Raw genomic sequence first — 18,194 nt, forward strand, 5'->3', positions numbered from 1 at the left:
CACGACTAGGTGCTCTAGGCAACAGTCCTAGGTGCTGGCGACAGAGTGACCCATGTAGGGTCTGAACCTGGTATTGTGTCAAATGCAGTGGCTCCCTCCAGGTGTCTGTGTTTGCTAGGCTTTCCAGACAGGCCCCGCCAGGCCCCATGCGGGAAGAGCCCAGAGACGGCCAGGACATAGCTGAGGGAGGCCTAGCCCTGCCCTCCGCCCCAGGGAAGGCCACCGCACCCCCTTCCCAGTCTGGTCAGTCGACACTCACCTGCGGGCTGTCCTGGTAGGGTGGGGGAGGGACATTCTGCGTGGCCATCATCGTCAGAGCAGGGGCTGGGGAGGCATGTTGCATCATGAGATTGATTCACATCGAGGATCTGTGGCAGGAGAAAGGGGGCCGCACCGTTAATAGCTGAGCGCAGGGAGCCCTGGGGACCAGCCGGCTGGACGTGTTCTCAGGCTGGGCCACCTGGACTGACTGGATACAGAAGGGCTGGAGGCCCTTTAGGGAAACAAATGAGAGCTGAGGGGAGAGGCCTGGCTGGGGAGGGGCATGCTGTGCTATTTTGACTTGAAAGAACAATGTTCAAATCATACGTAAAACAACCTGCACACCCCAGCCATGATTTGTTCAGCATCAGCTCTGGCCTGGTGGGGGCAGGCTGGGAGGGGGCTTGGCTGGTGGCAGCACAGGGGATTGGAGGCCATCTTGTGGATACCCCACAAGACAAGGGTGCTTTCCCTTCCCCAGGACTTCCGGAACAGCCACCTGCACTCTCAGGGGCAGGAGGCCTCAGGCCCATCTAGTTCCTATTTACACATCTCTGGCTCCAGGGTCTCCAAACTCCAGACTAACCCCTCCCAGGTGAGCTCACCACACCCCCTAGTGGTGGAAAGGGAGGTGGGGGCGCTGGTCCCCACCTCAGACTGGAGGGTGTGGAGCAAGCAGCCTACGGTGACCACTTGGAGATCTTCCGGGAAGGGAAAGAAGCAGGGGGAACATCCAAGTGCCCGAGTGAGCACTTTCTAGGTGTGTGCTTGTGACTATGGGCATATGGATGTGCCTGCACATTCTTTGAGGAAGGCTTCCCTTAGCCTTCGTTCAATATAGAGTCACAGTCACGTGGGGCCAGAAGAGCCGTCAGAGCCAAATGGTCCACTCCCTCTTACAGAGGAGGAGGTGGAGGCCAAGAGGAGTGATGTGTGTGTATGGGGTGGGAGTGGTGCTAGTGAAGCAGGGATCGGACCAAAATCTCTTGATTCCCAGTTCCCGGTCTGCTCCACTGTACCACCCCTACCCCATCACCAGTAAGCACGCTGCTCCCACGGGGCATCAAGGTTTCTTCTGAACCAGATCGTGGTGCTGTAAGTGGAGACAGCCTGGCAGTGCCACCCAAGGAAACAGAATGCCCAGAGCTGTTTAGCTACAGTAGGTGCCCTGAAATATTTAGAGCTGGAAACCACAGGCTAGTTGCCAGAGGCAGCCCCATCCCTCAGGGGGCATGGAGACTCCTGTGAACCACTGTGGGGGGCGGGACCTGTCCTGCTCCTGGGTGGAGGGCACTTGGGAGCACAGCACTCAGACCCTCCCTCCCCTCTCCTCTCCTTCCCCCTCCCCAGGGTCCTCCGAAATGTTCACAGCCTTGAATTCTGCGGGAATTTGAGGTTGTTTTGGAGCTGCCTAAGGAAAAGGCCTGGTCTCCAGCTCCCTATGAGGGTGTGTGTGTGAGTCTGTGTATATGTGTGTTGTGTTTCAGTTCTTTTTCAAGAAAAGGAGGAAATAGAAGCACTGGTCTGACCTGAGTCTCCAAAGTCTCAGGTCTGCTTTGACCTTAAGTGCACATGTGGAAGCACTGGAAATTCAGGTGTTCGTTCAACCAATGTTTATCAAGTATCAACTACGTGCAAAGAACTGTGCTAGGGGAGGTGGGAAGATAGATGAAAGGAGGCAAGGTCGTCTCTCCAAGGAGCATTGTTACTAGAGGGAGATGACAGTCCAGCCAGAAAGAAGAAAGTGAGACAGAGGTTCCAGAGGAGACAGCACTGGGAGAGAGGACTTCTCCTGCGCTGAAAACACGGGGACTGCAGGTAATTCCCCTTGGCCTCACTGCTACCTCTCCCTCGCCCTCCCTGGCCTTCCTCAGAAGATGGGCCACCATGATGTCTTTGCAACAAAGTCACTCAGGGTCTCCCCCTCTCACACACACTGGACACCAAGATCCAGGCTTTACTTTCGCAAAGAGGCTCAGAAGGGAGCACTGAGGGGAGCCAATCTTTTCAGGCAGAGGACCAATGCCTACTTCCATGGCTGCGTCTTTGTTTGGGTGGCGTAAACATCAAGGAAGGCAAGAGTAGAGTGAAGAGGGTTCCAGAGGGAAAAAAAAAAGAGGATACAGACTCTTTGAGACATCAGAAAGAACTTTCAAAATTTAGCCTTTCGAGATATTAAATTGGGTGTGGAATCTTTCTTTTGGACTTTTTGGGAATAAAGGAAAAAGAGATATTTCAGGGGTGTTTTAGGTTCAGCTGTTCCTGGAATTGTGGCAAATGAGATAACATTGGTTGGGGCCTAAGGATCTGCCTTCAGGACCCCTTCCCTGGAGCGCCAATCATAGATGATCCTTGGTCCGAGAAAAGTGAGCCGCTGTGGGGCTGCAGTGCCAGCAGCCTCCAGAAGAGGGAGCCTGGGGGCAGAGTCTGGGGTGGGAACTCCCTCCTAGGCAGTTTTTCTCCCATCTTGGGGGCAACCAGTTCCCTTTAACCTCGGGTTTCGGTCTTTTGGTAACCTCATTCCACGGATGAGAAAGTCATAGTGAAGGCAAGGCAAAGGAAGCTCAATGAAGAGGATTTGGGCTAAACAGAGGAGTCTTTAATCTTCATTCTTTTGTTCACTGTCCAATGACTGGAAGGTAGTTATTGTAGAGTCACTGTCCCTAGAAATATTTGTAACAGCATGAGGGCTGCCCTGCCTGGGATAAGGAGGAATGGTTAAGAGTGGTCTGCATCCAGAAACAACCACTGTACAGGCTGAGAGGAGATTTTTCAGTCCAGAGCCCGCCGGGCTCTGGAGCAGGGGCCAGACCTGCCTCCCAGAGGACATAGGAACAATTTTCTGAGGACCAGATGGCCTTTGCCCCTCCCCCTCCCCCTCACTGGGGTCACCACAGGCCACTAGGCCACTGCTCCACTGCCCTCTGGGGGCTTCTCCTGCAAGAGAACAGGAGGCCTTTTCATCAGGGGCTTAAGTTCCCTTCTCTGCTCACTCAGGCACAGAAGCCTCTGGTGACTTGACACTGGGGGAGACAGGGTGCCCATCTCCGGAAGCTGGCTATTTTCTTCACACCACTCCACCCACACATGCACTACCTGCATCCGTGGGGAACCCCATCAGCTAGGCTTGGGGGCTGTGGAACCACCTGGAGAGGAATCTGGGGACCTGACTTCTCTTGTCAGAGACTCTACAGCTGGTGGGGGGAACTCCCTGAGCAATCGCTAGGTGCTGGGCCCTTTGGGAAAACCTGCGCTTTTTGCACTGCCTTTGGGAGCAGGGAGGAGAGTGGCAGGCCTGAGCTCCAGAAACCCAGCCTCGGGCTTCTGAGCATATGTCAGTGGCTTGGGGAGGCTGCTCTGCCCTGGCCAGAGGCGCCAGCACTCTGTTACCAGACACCAGGGCACTGGAGGGAGCACAGCCAAGACTGCAAATGGAGGACACAGGAGGAACAATTTACCAGGGAAATTTCCCACTGAGGAGAGGCTCACCTCGAAGGACTTTTAATGCTGAAAACCTTTATTATATGACAGCTAGGAGGAAAAAAATAAAAAAACCTAATGCAACACTCAACCCCACAATGACATCCAAGAACAAATAATTTGTGTCACTGATATTATCACCAAAAGGAGCTAAAAATGCCGTTTTACAGAGCTCAGGAGCTGAGTGAGGCGGTGTGCGTGGGTTGGGGTGGGTGAGGGGGCATGAAAGGACATCCCTTTAGGAAGGAGGAACAGGCAGCCCAAGAGCACCCACTCCCTCTGTCTCCTCACTCTACCTCCCCAGCCCTGCATGGAGAGGCCCTCAGTCTGGAGCCCAAACTCCAGTGTGTTGATAAACAGGCTTAGAAAAAAATACCAAGCTCATTAGGAAGGAGCTCATTAGGACTTGTTGACATGAAACCCATTAGACCAATTAACATTCCATTAACGGCCTGGGGCACCAAGGGGTTAATGCTGCCCAGCAGTAATTGGGCTGGGGTGCTGGGGTTGGGGGCTCAGGCCCTTAAGAATGGGAAACAAGTGCTAATTGGGAACTCTTTGGCCAGCTTGCCTGACAGACAGCATTTGTTCTTGCCCCCTGACCCTAGCTGAGACTGCACTGTATCTGGTACTGAGGTAGGAGAGGAGAGGACCCTTTGGCTCCTCACTGTCCCACCCCATTGCCCCAGACTGGAGACCGGGCAGGTGGCTGGCACAGGATGGTTTGGGGGGATATTTCCACCCTCTTGGACTCTGATGGTCTTCTTTTCTTCATCCCTCCCTCCTCTCCCCCTTTCTAGTCCAGTTTCTCTCTTAGTCTCCAGGGAAGTAAGTCCCCTCCTCTCTCAGATATACATGACCCACTCTTACAAGAGCTCTTTGGAGAAACCAGACTCCTTGAAGCCCCAGAGCCTAATTCATCTGAAGAGTGTTGTAGGTTAGGGCAGAGGATTGTGGGGAGACCGCACTGGCCCTGAGTCTCCTTTCCTTCCTTCCCTCTCTCCTTCCTTCCCTTGCTCCTTCCTTCCTTCTTCAGCAGGGCAGCTAAGAGGCCCTGCTGAGGCCCCCTGGGAGTCCTTCTCCTCGGTCCTCAGACACACACGAGCAGTATTTTCATTATTTTCCTTCCCTTGCTACAAGTAGAGGCCGTGGAAGTCCCATCCCTTGTCTAGGCCTCAGTTTACTCATCTGTAAACTCCCATGATGGGAGCCTGTGCTTGGGGTCAAAAAGTCTGGATCCCACACCCAGTTCTGCCACTTATCTGTGGCCTATACAAGTCATTTTCCCTCTCAGGCAACAAAATGAGGGCTTTCACCAGAATATTCTGAAAGTCTTTGCCCATGGTTAGCACTCACACAAGCTTTGTTGAATAGAATGGAAATAGCTGGATTGTAGCTTCATTCCAAAGGCCAGCCAGCTCCTGTCTTCTCTTCCTCACTTCTCATTTGAGAGCGAGGGAAGAAGGCCCCTCTGAGACCAGAGAGCCAGGGGTCCTCCGCAGTCCCCCAGCCCAGAAGCCCCCAGGTGGTTACCACTCTCCAACCCCAGGCCGCCCCTCTGAGCAGCTGCCCAGGCCTGGGTTCTGACGTCTAGACAGATTTGCAGGAGGCTAAAATAACACAGTGAACTCAGCAGGAGGGACCAAAGGCTGCATTAGTAACCTGGCTGGCTTCAACTTCTCCCTCCGGAGAGGCGGCCTCAACCCTGGCGCAATCCCGCCATCTCCTTTACTTTCCTTCCTCTGAGAGCTTCGTCCCATACGATTGTCTCTGGCCCAGCTCCCCTCCCAGAAGTGGCCTGTAGGTGGCGTGGTGGAGCCCCCTTTAATTGCATTATGTAATAGAACCTGTTTACTAAATCATGTAATCAGTCGCCTTAGGATTTACAGCTTCTGATGTGTATAGAGAATTGGACTTTGAGTCAAATTTAAAAACAAATAAAAATGAGAGGCAGCTGTTGCTGATAGTGTGATATTCATCTTTTGGAAACAAATTCACCCCACTGCTATAAATTATGCCTGGAAAAAAAGTGTTGTTGGTGGGAAGGAGTTGGCTAGGTCTCCTGTGCTGGCAACTCAGAGCGATGCATCTTGAAATAACGGTGTCAATCTGTCACTGATTTCATGTGACTCTGTGGATTTATCTAAAGAAACACAGGCATGCACGCATGCACACACACACACACACACACCCCAGGTATCTTCGCAAAACCCAGTAAGGGCTAGAAATCCTAAGCTGAAAGCTGAGTGTCTAGAGGAACTCGATGGTCCCTGCACCTCGGTGTGGAGTCAGCACCGGGTGGTGACAAGGGTGAGACCAGTGTGGGGACGGTGGAGAGGATGGAGGCGAGAGAGAGGATGCACCCGTGGGCTGGGAAGCTTTAAAATGTGAGAAGTTCTGGGTGAAATGTTTCAAAGTGAGGGAGCAGTAAAGGGTCTTTGAGGAATGATGGAGGTCCAGCTCCCCAGGCACCCACCCCCTCACAACACACCAAACATGGGGCCTGTGCCTTTTCTCTCCAGGTGTTCCGGAGCCAGGTGGAAGGTCAGAGGCCCGAGGTGACAGGAATGCCATAGCCTAGCAGATGCTGCTTCCTCACATCTTTCTGACCTAGGGGTGCTGGGGGAAAATGGAAGTCACCTATTCCAAGACCAGGCCCAGAGTGGGGCATGGGCACCAGGAGGGTAATTGTGTCCGTGTTACTGATGGAAGGACAGAGGGAGGGCATCTGAGCTGGATTTACACTCAGGATCATACTCCCTGCTCACTACCTGTCCTGAGGCTGGCTGGCTAAAGATCAAATATGAGCTGCCACTCCACTGTTACCCAGGTCCCAGGGGACACTGCACCTGGCACAGAGCCCAAGTCCTTGCAGAATGTCCCAGCCAAGAGGGCCACTTCCCTGGTGCCTCTCGGTTCCTACTTGGAACTCTCAGTGGGAAATAATTCTCTACTGATTTCAGCAAGAGGCAGAGATGACAACCAAGTCAGCAGGCAACTCAGACCTTATCTTGGCCACCCACAGCTCTCTGCACTAATTGTCATTTGCTCCCTTTCTGGGAAGCCTACCCGGGAGGTGGTGCCAGCTTGTGCCCTGTTATCATGACACTGGTCTCCAGGGGACAGAGTGGAGACAGAGCAGAAGCCGCATGAGCTTTGACTAGGACTGCTGGCTTCTGACTCCCTGAGAGATGGGAAAATCTCGGCCTCCCCACCTCTCTCCTCCTTCAGCCCTTACCTGCCACCTGGAGCAAATGGCCTTTAGAAGGAGTAAGAGCCTTCCATGAGACCAGAGAACCTGGAGACCCTCCTGCTCCCCATCCCGGGAGCGTGGCCTCCTCCAAATGGCCTGTGGTCCTCCTTCCAAGGGCCTCCACATCCTCTCCTTTCCCCACTCTCAAAGCCATTTTGCTGTTTGCTCTTTTCCGGAATAACAATATGTTCCCTGTGTGGCTGGGTCAACAGGTCATTTATGCATTCACTGACCCCAGCCTAGAGATGAGAAAACCTTGCTCTAGAGACCCAGTTCTTGGAGGGAGGGGGGTGGGTATTATCCACCCCAGATCCCTCTGTGTCCACAGGTCAGTGAAGGGAGGCTTACACCCTGGGTGTGAGTGGGGCTGCTGGCGATCACACCCCACATCAGCCTCCTCTCCCCGGACCAGGTTTCCCAGAGAGGAGCCCTGTTTCGCCCTAGTGCCGACTGCCCTGCGTCTCAGATTCACGGGGATTCCCAGCACATCAGGGCCCAGAGCGCTGCAGCTTGCCCTCCTTTATTCTCCCAATTTAGCTATTTCTCAATTTGGCTTCAGAAAAATGGACCCAGGTCAGAGTCAGGAGAGCAGCTCGTGCTCGGCCCAGCCCTCTCTCCTGCCTGGCTCCTGCTTCTCCACACCAGGGCCAGAAAGTGGCAGCCCCTGCTCTTCTCCCTGCTTTGGCTGTCACACCTTTTCTGGCTTCAAAAAGCCGCTGATATATTTTACAAACTGAAACAGCAATTTAATTCCCCCTGATAGCAGCAATTGTCCATTAGATCTTCCTACCGAGGAGCTTAACAATAATTCCTTTCATCCAACTGCTTGCTTCTTCTTGATCTGAGAATCAATCCCATAAATAGCAGGCAAGAGTTTTCACATTACTCTCCCCCTCCAGCTTTTAGCATTTTGATGAAGATTCTCATCTCCTCTTTAAGCACTTTACAACTTGGCAATTTTTCCCCCTTTGGTTCTTTTAAACAAAATAAAACAAAAAAACAGAAAGGGGGGAAAGACAGCATTCTAGCTCTCAGGGTAAGCACAGAGCTTGCATTCTTCTCACAGAGAAGTGGTGTGCACCTTCTCCTACCTGGAGGCAGGGGGATGGCAGCAATGACCTCCTGCTGCTGAAAAGTGGGTGCTGCTGTGCCCCAGAGGGGCACCATTAGTCTGGTCCTGAATTTCACACTCAACCACAATTGGGTCCTGCTCTAGCTAGTGATGCTCAACTTAGAACATTTTCCCCTTTCCAGGAAACCCCTCCCCTGTTGCTGCATCCCAGGAATGGAGGCCAGGAGGCCATCGGAGTCCACGGGAAGGTCTGGGTCAATCCCTCTCCCTGGGCCTGTGGCCAGGTTTCCACCCATCACTCAGACAATTCTCGAACTGGAGATGGGATTCTGCCTCTCTTTCTTGTCTCCAGCCCCTTCATCCCTATCCCAACAGCATGAGTGGGAGAGAGAGGGAGGAATAGGTGAAGGAGAGACCTTGAGGCTTTTCGTTCAATCCTTTTTCTTTTCTTTGAAACGTCCAGGCAGCCCCAGTGATCCGGGCAGAGGAGGGCCCTGCAGCTCTTCTAGGGTGCAGCGAGGGTGGACTGCCAGGGCCCCTGGGAGCCCTGGCCTGCTCCCCTAAGACACTGTCACGTGCTCTCTTGTCTGCACACACACAGAGAAACAAATCTAAAAATGAACCCAGGGACTGAAATCCCCCTCGACAAACCTGATTCCCAGGTTTATTATTATTTGTCGAGAGCTGACAGCAGCCGCTGCTCAGGAACCGAGCTGAGAAAACAACCCAGGCCAGGCCCCTGAGGACCACAACTCAACAGAGGCAGACGGACAGCCCAGAGGCTGGGGATCCCAGATGGAAGGAGGGCTTCTGTTCTGCAAGCAGCGAGGCAGCCACCTTCCTGCTGCCCTGCCCGCCTTCTCCCTTCCATAAATCTTTCTCTTCTCGGAGGCAGGCATGTAGGGAGCTGGGAAGACGAAGGAAAGCAGAAGAAATGAGGGACCACGTGAGGGGTGGGCCAGGAGGGGGCCAGAGAAGCAGGACTGGGCTTGGGTGGGGGGAGTCCTCAGAGGTAAGGGACCCTGACGCCTATGCAGTCTGTCACCTGCGACACTCCCAGATTCTCCTGGAAGCAGAGTATCCTAAGAGGGTGAGCCAGGCGCCTTTTCTCTCTGAGAAGGACTGTAGTATATCCTCTGGCTGGAGGATACCTGGTTCTATTTTTTAAAAATTGCCTCCGGAAAAAAATGGTCACGAGTCAGGGCTGTGGAAGCAAGTGGTCCTCTGGGCTCAGTTTATCATTGAAAAGCCACTCATCCCTGATACTTCCTTACCCAGCCAACCCCTGATACTTCCTTACCCAGCCAACAGATGTCCTTCCCCTGGGCCTTTGTGGTGGCTCAGGTGAACTTGCAAGAAAAAGGAGAGGAGACCAGGTAGAGCCCATAGCAATGGGGTCAGCTTGGGGGAGGAAAGGATGCCCAGCCGGGCCCCCTCGGCCCTTGGTCCTCACTGCTGTTTGGAACGAGGGCAGGTACACTGATCTGTCAGGAGAGGCAGCCCTGGGGAAAGGAGGATGGTGGCTGCCACATGAGAGGAAGTGACACTGGGCAGTGAGTCCATCCCTGGGCTTCGCCACCCGGCCTCAAGGCCCAGATGAGCAGACATGCCCTCTAACACCTTATGAGAAACTTTTCCTCCATGTCTTTTGCTGTGCTTCTTGTCTGCCAGCAAGGCCTTCTGGATTATACTACCATGCCCTTTCTTTCATCAAAACTTTGCTCAAAACCCTACTCTTCCATGAAGCCTTCCTTCACTTTCCACTCCAGGGCCATCCTCTTACTCAGAGCCCTTCCATCGGGCAGAAATAGGGCAGAGGAACGGGAATGATTGCCATGTGTGTTTCTATGCTATGGAAAATCCGCTTCCCATCCACATGTCCCATCTTGCCCATTGAACCCGATGAATCTTTTCCTTGCATTTTCCTTATAGGGGAAAAAAAGCCTATGCAATATGATTTCACAGAGTCTACCTCTTCATGGAGCCTGCATACATACACAGTTACAGCTTAATTTCTTTGGCTTACTGTTAAAATATAAGACAAGCAAACAGATCTGGGCAGGAGAACTCTTTAGGCCCCAGCAGTCGTGTACACCTCAGTGAGAATGAGTTTGTTTCTCTGGAGCAAATTTTTACAGGGGCAACATGATAATGTAGAAGTCATAACGACTGCCATTTATCGAGCTCTGACCATGCACCAGGCATGGTGCTAAGCTTCTCATACAGATAACCTTGTTTATTTTTGTCAACAACCATATGGTGTAGGCATGATGGCTGTCCCCATTCATGGATACAAAAACTGAGGCTTAGAGAGGTTAAGAAAATTTCCAAATGTGATGCATGGTCTGATTTCAGAGGCTGAATGTTTAACCTAGAAGTCTGAGGGTGGAGGCAGGAAACACCAGAGGAGGAAGAGACCTCTAGAAATGAGAGAAGAACAGAAAGCCAAGGCTGATCATGAAAACGAGCACCTGACTTTGAGTTGGGCCATCCAGCACAGGCACCCAATACCGACTTTCACATTGCCCGAATTTCCAAGGATTATCTTATATCAACACACCTAAATATCTTCCGCAGCCAATTTGGGCTTTTGTACATCAGCTCATGAACACGTGCTTTGTGCCTTTCAATGGTGGGACTGCTTAACCAGCAACAGTTCACTTCTGTTGTCTCTGTCATCTTTGGACAGCAGTGTGTATACAAATTTTCTTGAATATTTTATTGCATTTTGCTCTTATTATTTCATAAAAATGAGTGGAAGATGGAAAACTGAAAGTGCTGATACCAGCAATAAGAAGTAGGGGTCTCATAAACGTGACACACAGAGACAAAGATGGAAACATTAAGTGTGCCGAAAGAGGCAGATCTTGAGTCTCAATCGTAGACTCACTGGACTGTGGGTTCAATTATGAAGGAAAAGAACAAAATTAAAGAACAAATATGAAATGACAGAAATATAAGGTCGAAGATTGCATCTAAGAGGCGATGTGTAATTGGGAATTTGATCATGTGTTTTTGCTGTCTGGGAGTACAACTCCGGGAATCTGTGCTGCCTGAGAGCACGGGGTGCCTGTACCCTGACCCCACACTCTGCAGCTCAGGCCAGGGCTCTGACTCACATGGACTGGGACTCCGTCAATGTCTCCCTCCTGTCAGCCAGGACCGAGAGGCCCTCTGCAGCCCAGGGGGGGTGCGTTGAAAGGAGCGTGCAGTCAGCCTGCTCTCTGTGACTGTCTCCGCTTGGCCTTCTCTCCCCACCCCACCCGTGGTTTTCCAGGGACCACCCACAGCTGCAAAGAAGTCCCTGTTCTGGAGGGAAATATGCCCATGACTCATAGGCCAAGAGGCACCTGGCTCTATCTTTTGAAATCCTGTCCAGTTAAGCAGTATCGTTTTTTTCAAGTTGGCGTACCCCATCCTTAGGGGGCATCCCATCTCTTGTCATATCTCCCTGAGTCCTAGCTTCATCCCCCTGCAGAAGCCCCATCCTGCTCACCTTCCTTTCAGAGCCTTCTCCTTCCTCTCTCAGCCCAGAGGGACTCCAGGCAGCAGTCTGAAGGGGTGACCAGTGAAGACATCTTTGCAGGCCAGCAGTGGGGTTATTACCCACAGACTCTGAAGCAGGCAGCAATTAAACAGAAGTGCAGAGGACCTGGTTCTACCTCCCACTGACTCCTGGCTGTCCCCTGCCAAGCCCCATCCCCTTCAACCTCCAGGCTTGGAAAGTGGTCTGTAGTTCTCTGGCTTCTAACAAGGAAACCTTTAGTCATATGCTGGCCTTTTCTGCTGCACTCAGGCACCAAGGAGAAGTGTTTCCTATTTGCTGCAGAATCATTGAATACTAGCAGCTTGTCTGAAAATTATAACTCTCATCAAACCTTAATTCTGCCTTTTCCGATGACAACTCATTTCCTATCATTGTGGTCTCAGTGGAAAGAGAGTCCTGCCTTCAGGATAGAATTTTTGTGGACTTGAAGTTCAAGATTGTGTCTTTACTTTCTCCTCTTCTTTCTCCAGTTAGATGGACCCCACTTCTCACGGCAGAGCAAGGACCGGGGAGTGGAGGAAGAGGAGAAGACAATTTTGCACAGTGGACTCTGGCCCTTGGGGACCAATTAGGATGCTCTGACTTAGAACAGTAAATGATCTTCTGGGATCTGCGTACTTGTTAATCTGGATCTTCCAGTGTCTGGCCCACTCAGGGAAAAGGAGCGAAGCATCTTGACTCCCAGATCTAGAGGTTGTGTCCAGAGTGGGTTGGCCTGGGCAGGCAAGGGAGCTGCATGTGTGGTGTCTGCTCCCAGAGCCAGTCTCTGGCGTGGGGAGGGAGAGGAAATTGGAATTCTCATCTAAGATGCCCCCCTAAGAGCACAAGGTGGCCTAAGATTGGGGCCCATTCCTGCTATCGGCAGGCCTCTCTGATTTTTCTTCTCTCCTTAGGACCTGGCTGTCTCAGGTCAGAGCAACTGCTCTGCAGCTTTTGGGAGAGAAGTCTGCTGTCTGTTTGTCCTGGAATTAATAAAAATGAAAAAAGGATCTTACTTAACGAGGCACATGCTGTGGTCAGGATTATTCCACTAACAGGAGTGGTGTGTGCACGTGAGCTGAGAAAGGGTGGGGAGCAGGGGAGATGGGCAGAGGGAGATGAAGAGATTGATTGAGAAGGTTGAGGAGAGAGGTCCCCAAGGCAGACATTCAGGGGGCACTGAAGAAATGGAAGGTGCAGGGAACTGTTCATAGAGGGAGGCTGGCAGGTCCGGCTGCCCAGCAGCTCGACCTCAGCTTTCCCCTCACTTCTTGCTCCTTAGCTTCTTCCCAAACCCAGAGAAGATTGTGAGCAGACTGCAGAGTGGAAGCACCCTGAGTGGTCATGAGGTCTGACTTCTTCCCTGTTCAAATGAGAAAACCTGTCCAAGGCCACACAGCAAGTTGGAGACAGGGACCTAACTAGAATCCAGGTCCCGAGTAACAGATTCAATAATCATTTACTGAGCAGCAACTATGTGCCAGGTCCTGTGCTGGCCGTGGAAGTTCCAGAAGAAGGAAACAGAGACAATTGAGCAGAATAAATAAAGAAATAATGAGAAGGAAATTTCCCAAAGCTGAAGCAAGACAGGTGACTTCAGATTTAAAAGGATCCCACTAGGTGACCACTAGGTCACCAGGGCTAGTGGTTAAGTTTGGCATGCTCCACTTTGGCAGCCTGGGTTCTGTTCCCGGGCATGGACCTACACCGCTCATCTGTCAGTGGCCATGCTGTGGTGGCGGCACACATACAGAAAGAGGAAGACTGGCAACAGATGTTAGCTCAGGCGAATCTTCCTCAGCAAAAAAATAAAATAAAATAAAGGGATCCCAAGGGCTGAATACGAGTAACAAAGGAAAAAGGGAGCAAACCAAACCTCAAGCCTCAAGACATGGTGGTAAAATTTCAGAACTTAAAAAGAAAACTACGAGTTTCCATAAATTCTCATTGCAAGATTGGAAATAAGAGGATGGTGGAGCAACATCTTCGAGATGTAAGAGAAAAAGATTTTGAACTGGGATTCTGAGCTCGATCAGATTCTCAATCAAGTTTGAAGACAAGATAAAGTCTGTTTTGAACATGGAAGAACTCATTTATTTCCCTCCCATCAATATAAAAATAACTAGAGGTAGTATTCCAGCAAAACAACGAAGTCAGAGGAAGAGAACAACATAGTCACAAGACAAACGAACAGCCCAGTGTGACTCAAAGGGAGGGAAGACAGCTGGAGGGAAGGAGGGGCAGCCCATTACCCCCAGAGCTCTGGAAGATTCTAGGCAGCAGCCAAGTTGTAATGACATGGCCAAATCATACTGTTTAGTTCTGTGGTTGAATAACATTTTATCGTATAATCAACCTATAGTCAGAATGCAGAGGTAACTACAGATATATAACAGAATATAAATCTTCTAAATCTTAACATAAAGATAGTAAATATACTACTAGTATACTCAGTAATATGTAATATATAGTATAATATATTATATAATATAATGTATTAAATTTTTATTTTATAAAATTTTATTTTATAAAATAAAAAATATATAATATATAATACTATGTACTATATAATATATTATATATAATACTATGTACTATATAATATATACCATACCATATATACATTATATACAATACTATATATTAGAATAGATAATATCAAACATAGTTTGATAAAAATTGTCAAACTAATACAAATTGGAAGGGGAGGATGTGTGCTAATTTCCCCAGCTTTCATAGCAGGGAGTTGATAGATAAATACATAAATTAAGAAAGAGGAACTTAAGTATATTATGTAAGATAATAAATATTGGCTACCAAACAACTAAAATCAGAGAGTGTTCAATGTGGTTGACTTTGGATCATGAACCTTGTGGGCAGAGGTGGGGGAGAGAAGGGACACTTTTTATTTTATATCTTGTACACTATGTACTTTTTCCTCAGGTACATTCTTTACTTCTAATTTAAAAAGTAACTAAAATAAATAATGAAATATCTATATAAGAGAATACTATGTGGCAGTTAAAAATAATGGAGTAGATCTATTTATTTTGACCTGGAAAGCTGTCCATTATATAACCTAGGTTAACAAAGTAAGTTTTTAGCACAGTATTGAAAACATAGTATTTAACTGTGTTCAACAAAACACTCAAACCAATAAAATGCAGTCCCTGCCTGTGTTCTCTGCCCTATGCCAAGTGTCCTGCTCCTGGAACATCTTCCCTGTCTCAGACTTTTGTAAGATCAGTATCTCTTTTTGCAGTAGGAGAGACCTGTTTTGTGTATGTTTCAAGTAACAAATGCTAAGTTCTTGACTGTGAGTGATCAGCCCAAAGACTGGCCTGCGTGAAGCTGCTCAGGGGATGAAAGCTTTACACATAAATACCTGGTGGAGAGAAGCCAAGTGGGGAGACAACGTGAGAATTACAGGTGTCGAGGCTGAAAGGCACCTCAGAGAGCTCTTGGTCCAGCCCCCTGATTTCATAGGTAAAGAACATATGTGAGGCTGGATAAAAGGTCACTCCATTGAATTAGTGTCCAGAAAAGAGAGAAATGGCCTTGTTAAAAGCCAGAGTCAGGATAGGAGCCCACGAGAAGTTGAAGGCTGGAACGGAGGCCTGATGCCAAGGCCCCACAGAGAATCCCATGGGGAAGTAGTGGGGGTGTGTGTGAGGCAGGTGGGGGCCCATTTCAGGGGCTGCTGTTGGTGCAGATGTCTTGACTTTGAGGGGAGACCTGGAGAAATCAGACTAGATCACGCTTCCTTAGTGTCCGCGGTAGCTGGAAGGAAGCAGCTTTAACATGGGAGGAGGAAGCATGTCGGGGCCACCGCGGAGGGGCTTGGAGAGGCACTGATGTTTACTGAGCATTTACCATGTGTCAGACATTGTGTGAGATGCTTTCTAGTATGTTATCTTACTTAATCCTCACAGAAGCCTTATAAGGTAAATGTGATTATCCTAATTGCATAAAGACAATGATGGTTAAAAAACTTAAGTTACTTAACCTGCCCCAAATCCCACAGCCAGCAAATAGCAGAGCTAGAATCTGAGTTTGGGTTGGTCTGGTTCCAGAGTCCCTGCCCAAGGAATCGGAGGGCTTCAATAAATGTGTTAACTAGTTACAGGAGGAGTAACGTCTTTCCCAAATTGGGACACAACAATCTTGTTTCCCTTCCTGAACCCTGCATATGGAATCAGCCCCTCTCCCCAGTCCACAAACATCCAGGCACACTGGCTGGCTCTTGGGGACTAGGATTTACGTTTGCCCAACAGGACTCTGAAAATTCCCATCTAGGAGGATATCAGCAGCTGAGGCTCCCTTCTTCACAGCTCTAGCACTGACACTGCCGCCTGAGGACACAGAGCCATACTGTGTCAGGGCTGGAAGGAGACAGGCTAGGATGGAACACAAACGCAGGGAGGAGGAGAGGAGCTAGAGGCCCGAATTCTTGGTTTCTAGGTGCTCAGCTTCATACCTGTCCTCCACCAAACTCAAGGGCACCCTGACTGCTCTTGCTGCCCCTCAGATGCTGCCCCGGCCTCCCTCGTGTCTCCCTAGGTGCCTCTGCCTCTGCGGAGCCTCTGACTTCAGGCAGAGGCAGGCAGGCCCAGGAGAGTATGTATGTCAGTTAGGGTTTGTCGTTGACACGTGGAGATCATTAAGGAGGCTTATTTTTAAATTGTAATTGCAAAATGTAAATGCTCCCCAAACTGATGTGTAATTGCTACCCCCTCCACCCCAGCCCTTCCCCTCTGGTGCCAGCTTTGCAAGGAGAGAATTAGAAAATAAAAAGGGGGTGGATTATGTAAGCAAAACGATTTAAAAAAAAAAGAGAGCGAGAGAGCTAAGAATTTAAGTGAGACAGCTGGCGGCTTCTCTGATTGCCACACTTCCAGCATTAGCTGCAAAAATTGTCCTTGCCAATTGCACCCATCTAGGCAACAGTGTCAACTGTATTTAGTCCCCAGAACAGACCAGACTGGCACTCACTTGGCAAGATAGTTCGGTGGTCAGTGGGTGTGTGTATGTCTGTGTTTTGGGGGAGTGAGGGGGAAGGTTGGGGTGATATTTGAGGTGAACTCTATCTCATCCATGGAAGCCTTCTGTTCTACAGAAAGACACAGCCCACAGCAGGAGTTAGCAGTCCGTCAACCCATTTTCTTCCTTCCCCATAATCTACTACATAGGGAGGGCAGGGGCACCTCCATTCTCCCAGGCACTGTCTGGGAGACAGTGCTTGGACTCCAGCACCCGCATCCTCGGCCTGGAGAGAAAGAGGCACTCTGCTGGCTAGGTCACCTGAAAAAGCTCAGTTCAAGTGCCAGTCCCGGAGCAGGCCACTGGACTTGGGCAACAACACCCGTCCACACTGTTCACCAGGAGACTCTGCCCCTTGGCCTTTTTCACACTTTTTTACCACTCCCATCTTCTTCAAGCCCTCACCGCAGGCCTTGACTGCAGTGAACTCCCTTCGATATCAGTGCGTGCTCAGGCTCCAAAGGTTGTTGAAAAGATTGTCAACCTGTCCCGGAATGGGCATCACCCAACCCACAGTTGGGGTGAAGACTTGACCCCCCCTAGTTATGCCCTTTTCTCTGGCTTACACCTCTAGGAGCCACAGCATGCTCTAACATGCTCCCCACCCCTTAATGCACCTAAAACACAGAGCTCCCCAAGCGGCCAGATGGCAGAGGTAGCAGGACAGCATGGCTGGCCAGTTCGGCCACTCCCAGGCACGTGGTCCCCTTGAACATCCGTGGCTTTACTAACTACATACTTGGGAGCTGGCCCAGGAACAGTCACCTTTCTGGTTAACTCTCCCTCTCTCCAGAGAAACCAGCTATTTTGAGGAATCTGGCAATGATTAGGAATTTGGCAATGATTACCGCCCCTAAAATGAAGGCCGATGAATTGTAAGGTCAAGGTGGCCCTAAGACATCAGGGAAACTTACAAAATCCTGGGCAGGGTCCTTTGGAGTTGGGGCCCAATCTCACCACAACAGATCCAGCCCTTATCATGGCATACTGCAAAGAAAAAAGGGTTGTTCTGGATAACTGGATTTCTAAATCCCTGCCTATACTGGTACTTAGGTCTTCAAGATCATGAAGTTACTTAGAGGGATTTTAAAAACTCTATCTGATAAGAGGATTAAATGAGATTCTCTATTCAAAGTGCTGTACACATTCTAAAGAACAATTTCTCAGAGTTCGTCAGAAACACCTGGGATGCAGTTTCTTCTGTGTTCATCGAAACACTTGGGGTGCAGATTCCTGGTCTTAACCCGGACTCACAGAGTCAGACTCTGGTGGGAGGTCCAGGAACTGCATTTTTAACAAATACCCCTTGGTAATCCTTAGGCGATAAGCTTGTTTCAGAGGGTTGTACAAATGTTCTCGTCACCGTGGATGTAAGCAACAGCCTACCCATCTGTATCAACAACAATTCATTGTTCACAGAGTAAGTAGAAGAAAAGAGAGCTATCCAGGGACAAGGCATAGCCCTCATCCTGTCCTCAAGGAGCTAAGGAGGAAAGACATGAAAAAATAATGCAGTGATGTGTTTCCTAAGGTTGGATATGCTAAGTGTCGGCTAAGTTATG

The 18,194-nt window shown here is 49.9% G+C and overlaps 1 protein-coding gene across 3 annotated transcripts in view; it reads right to left on the reverse strand.

Annotated features, from left to right (window-relative positions):
* PKNOX2 (PBX/knotted 1 homeobox 2) overlaps nt 1-18,194 on the reverse strand; it is a 186,486-nt gene that overhangs the window by 77,413 nt on the left and 90,879 nt on the right. For 2 of the 3 annotated variants that reach the window (XM_058544884.1, XM_058544885.1), the window contains one exon: nt 260-368. In XM_058544884.1, coding sequence (XP_058400867.1) covers nt 260-346 — 87 coding nt within the window. In that variant the 5' untranslated portion in view covers nt 347-368. Of the gene's footprint in view, nt 1-259; nt 369-17,546; nt 17,620-18,194 lie in introns of all 3 variants that reach the window. The other variant, XM_058544883.1, reaches the window with a different exon arrangement.

This window comes from Diceros bicornis, chromosome 7 (genome assembly GCF_020826845.1).
Source record: "Diceros bicornis minor isolate mBicDic1 chromosome 7, mDicBic1.mat.cur, whole genome shotgun sequence".
Taxonomy (NCBI): Eukaryota; Metazoa; Chordata; class Mammalia; order Perissodactyla; family Rhinocerotidae; genus Diceros; species Diceros bicornis.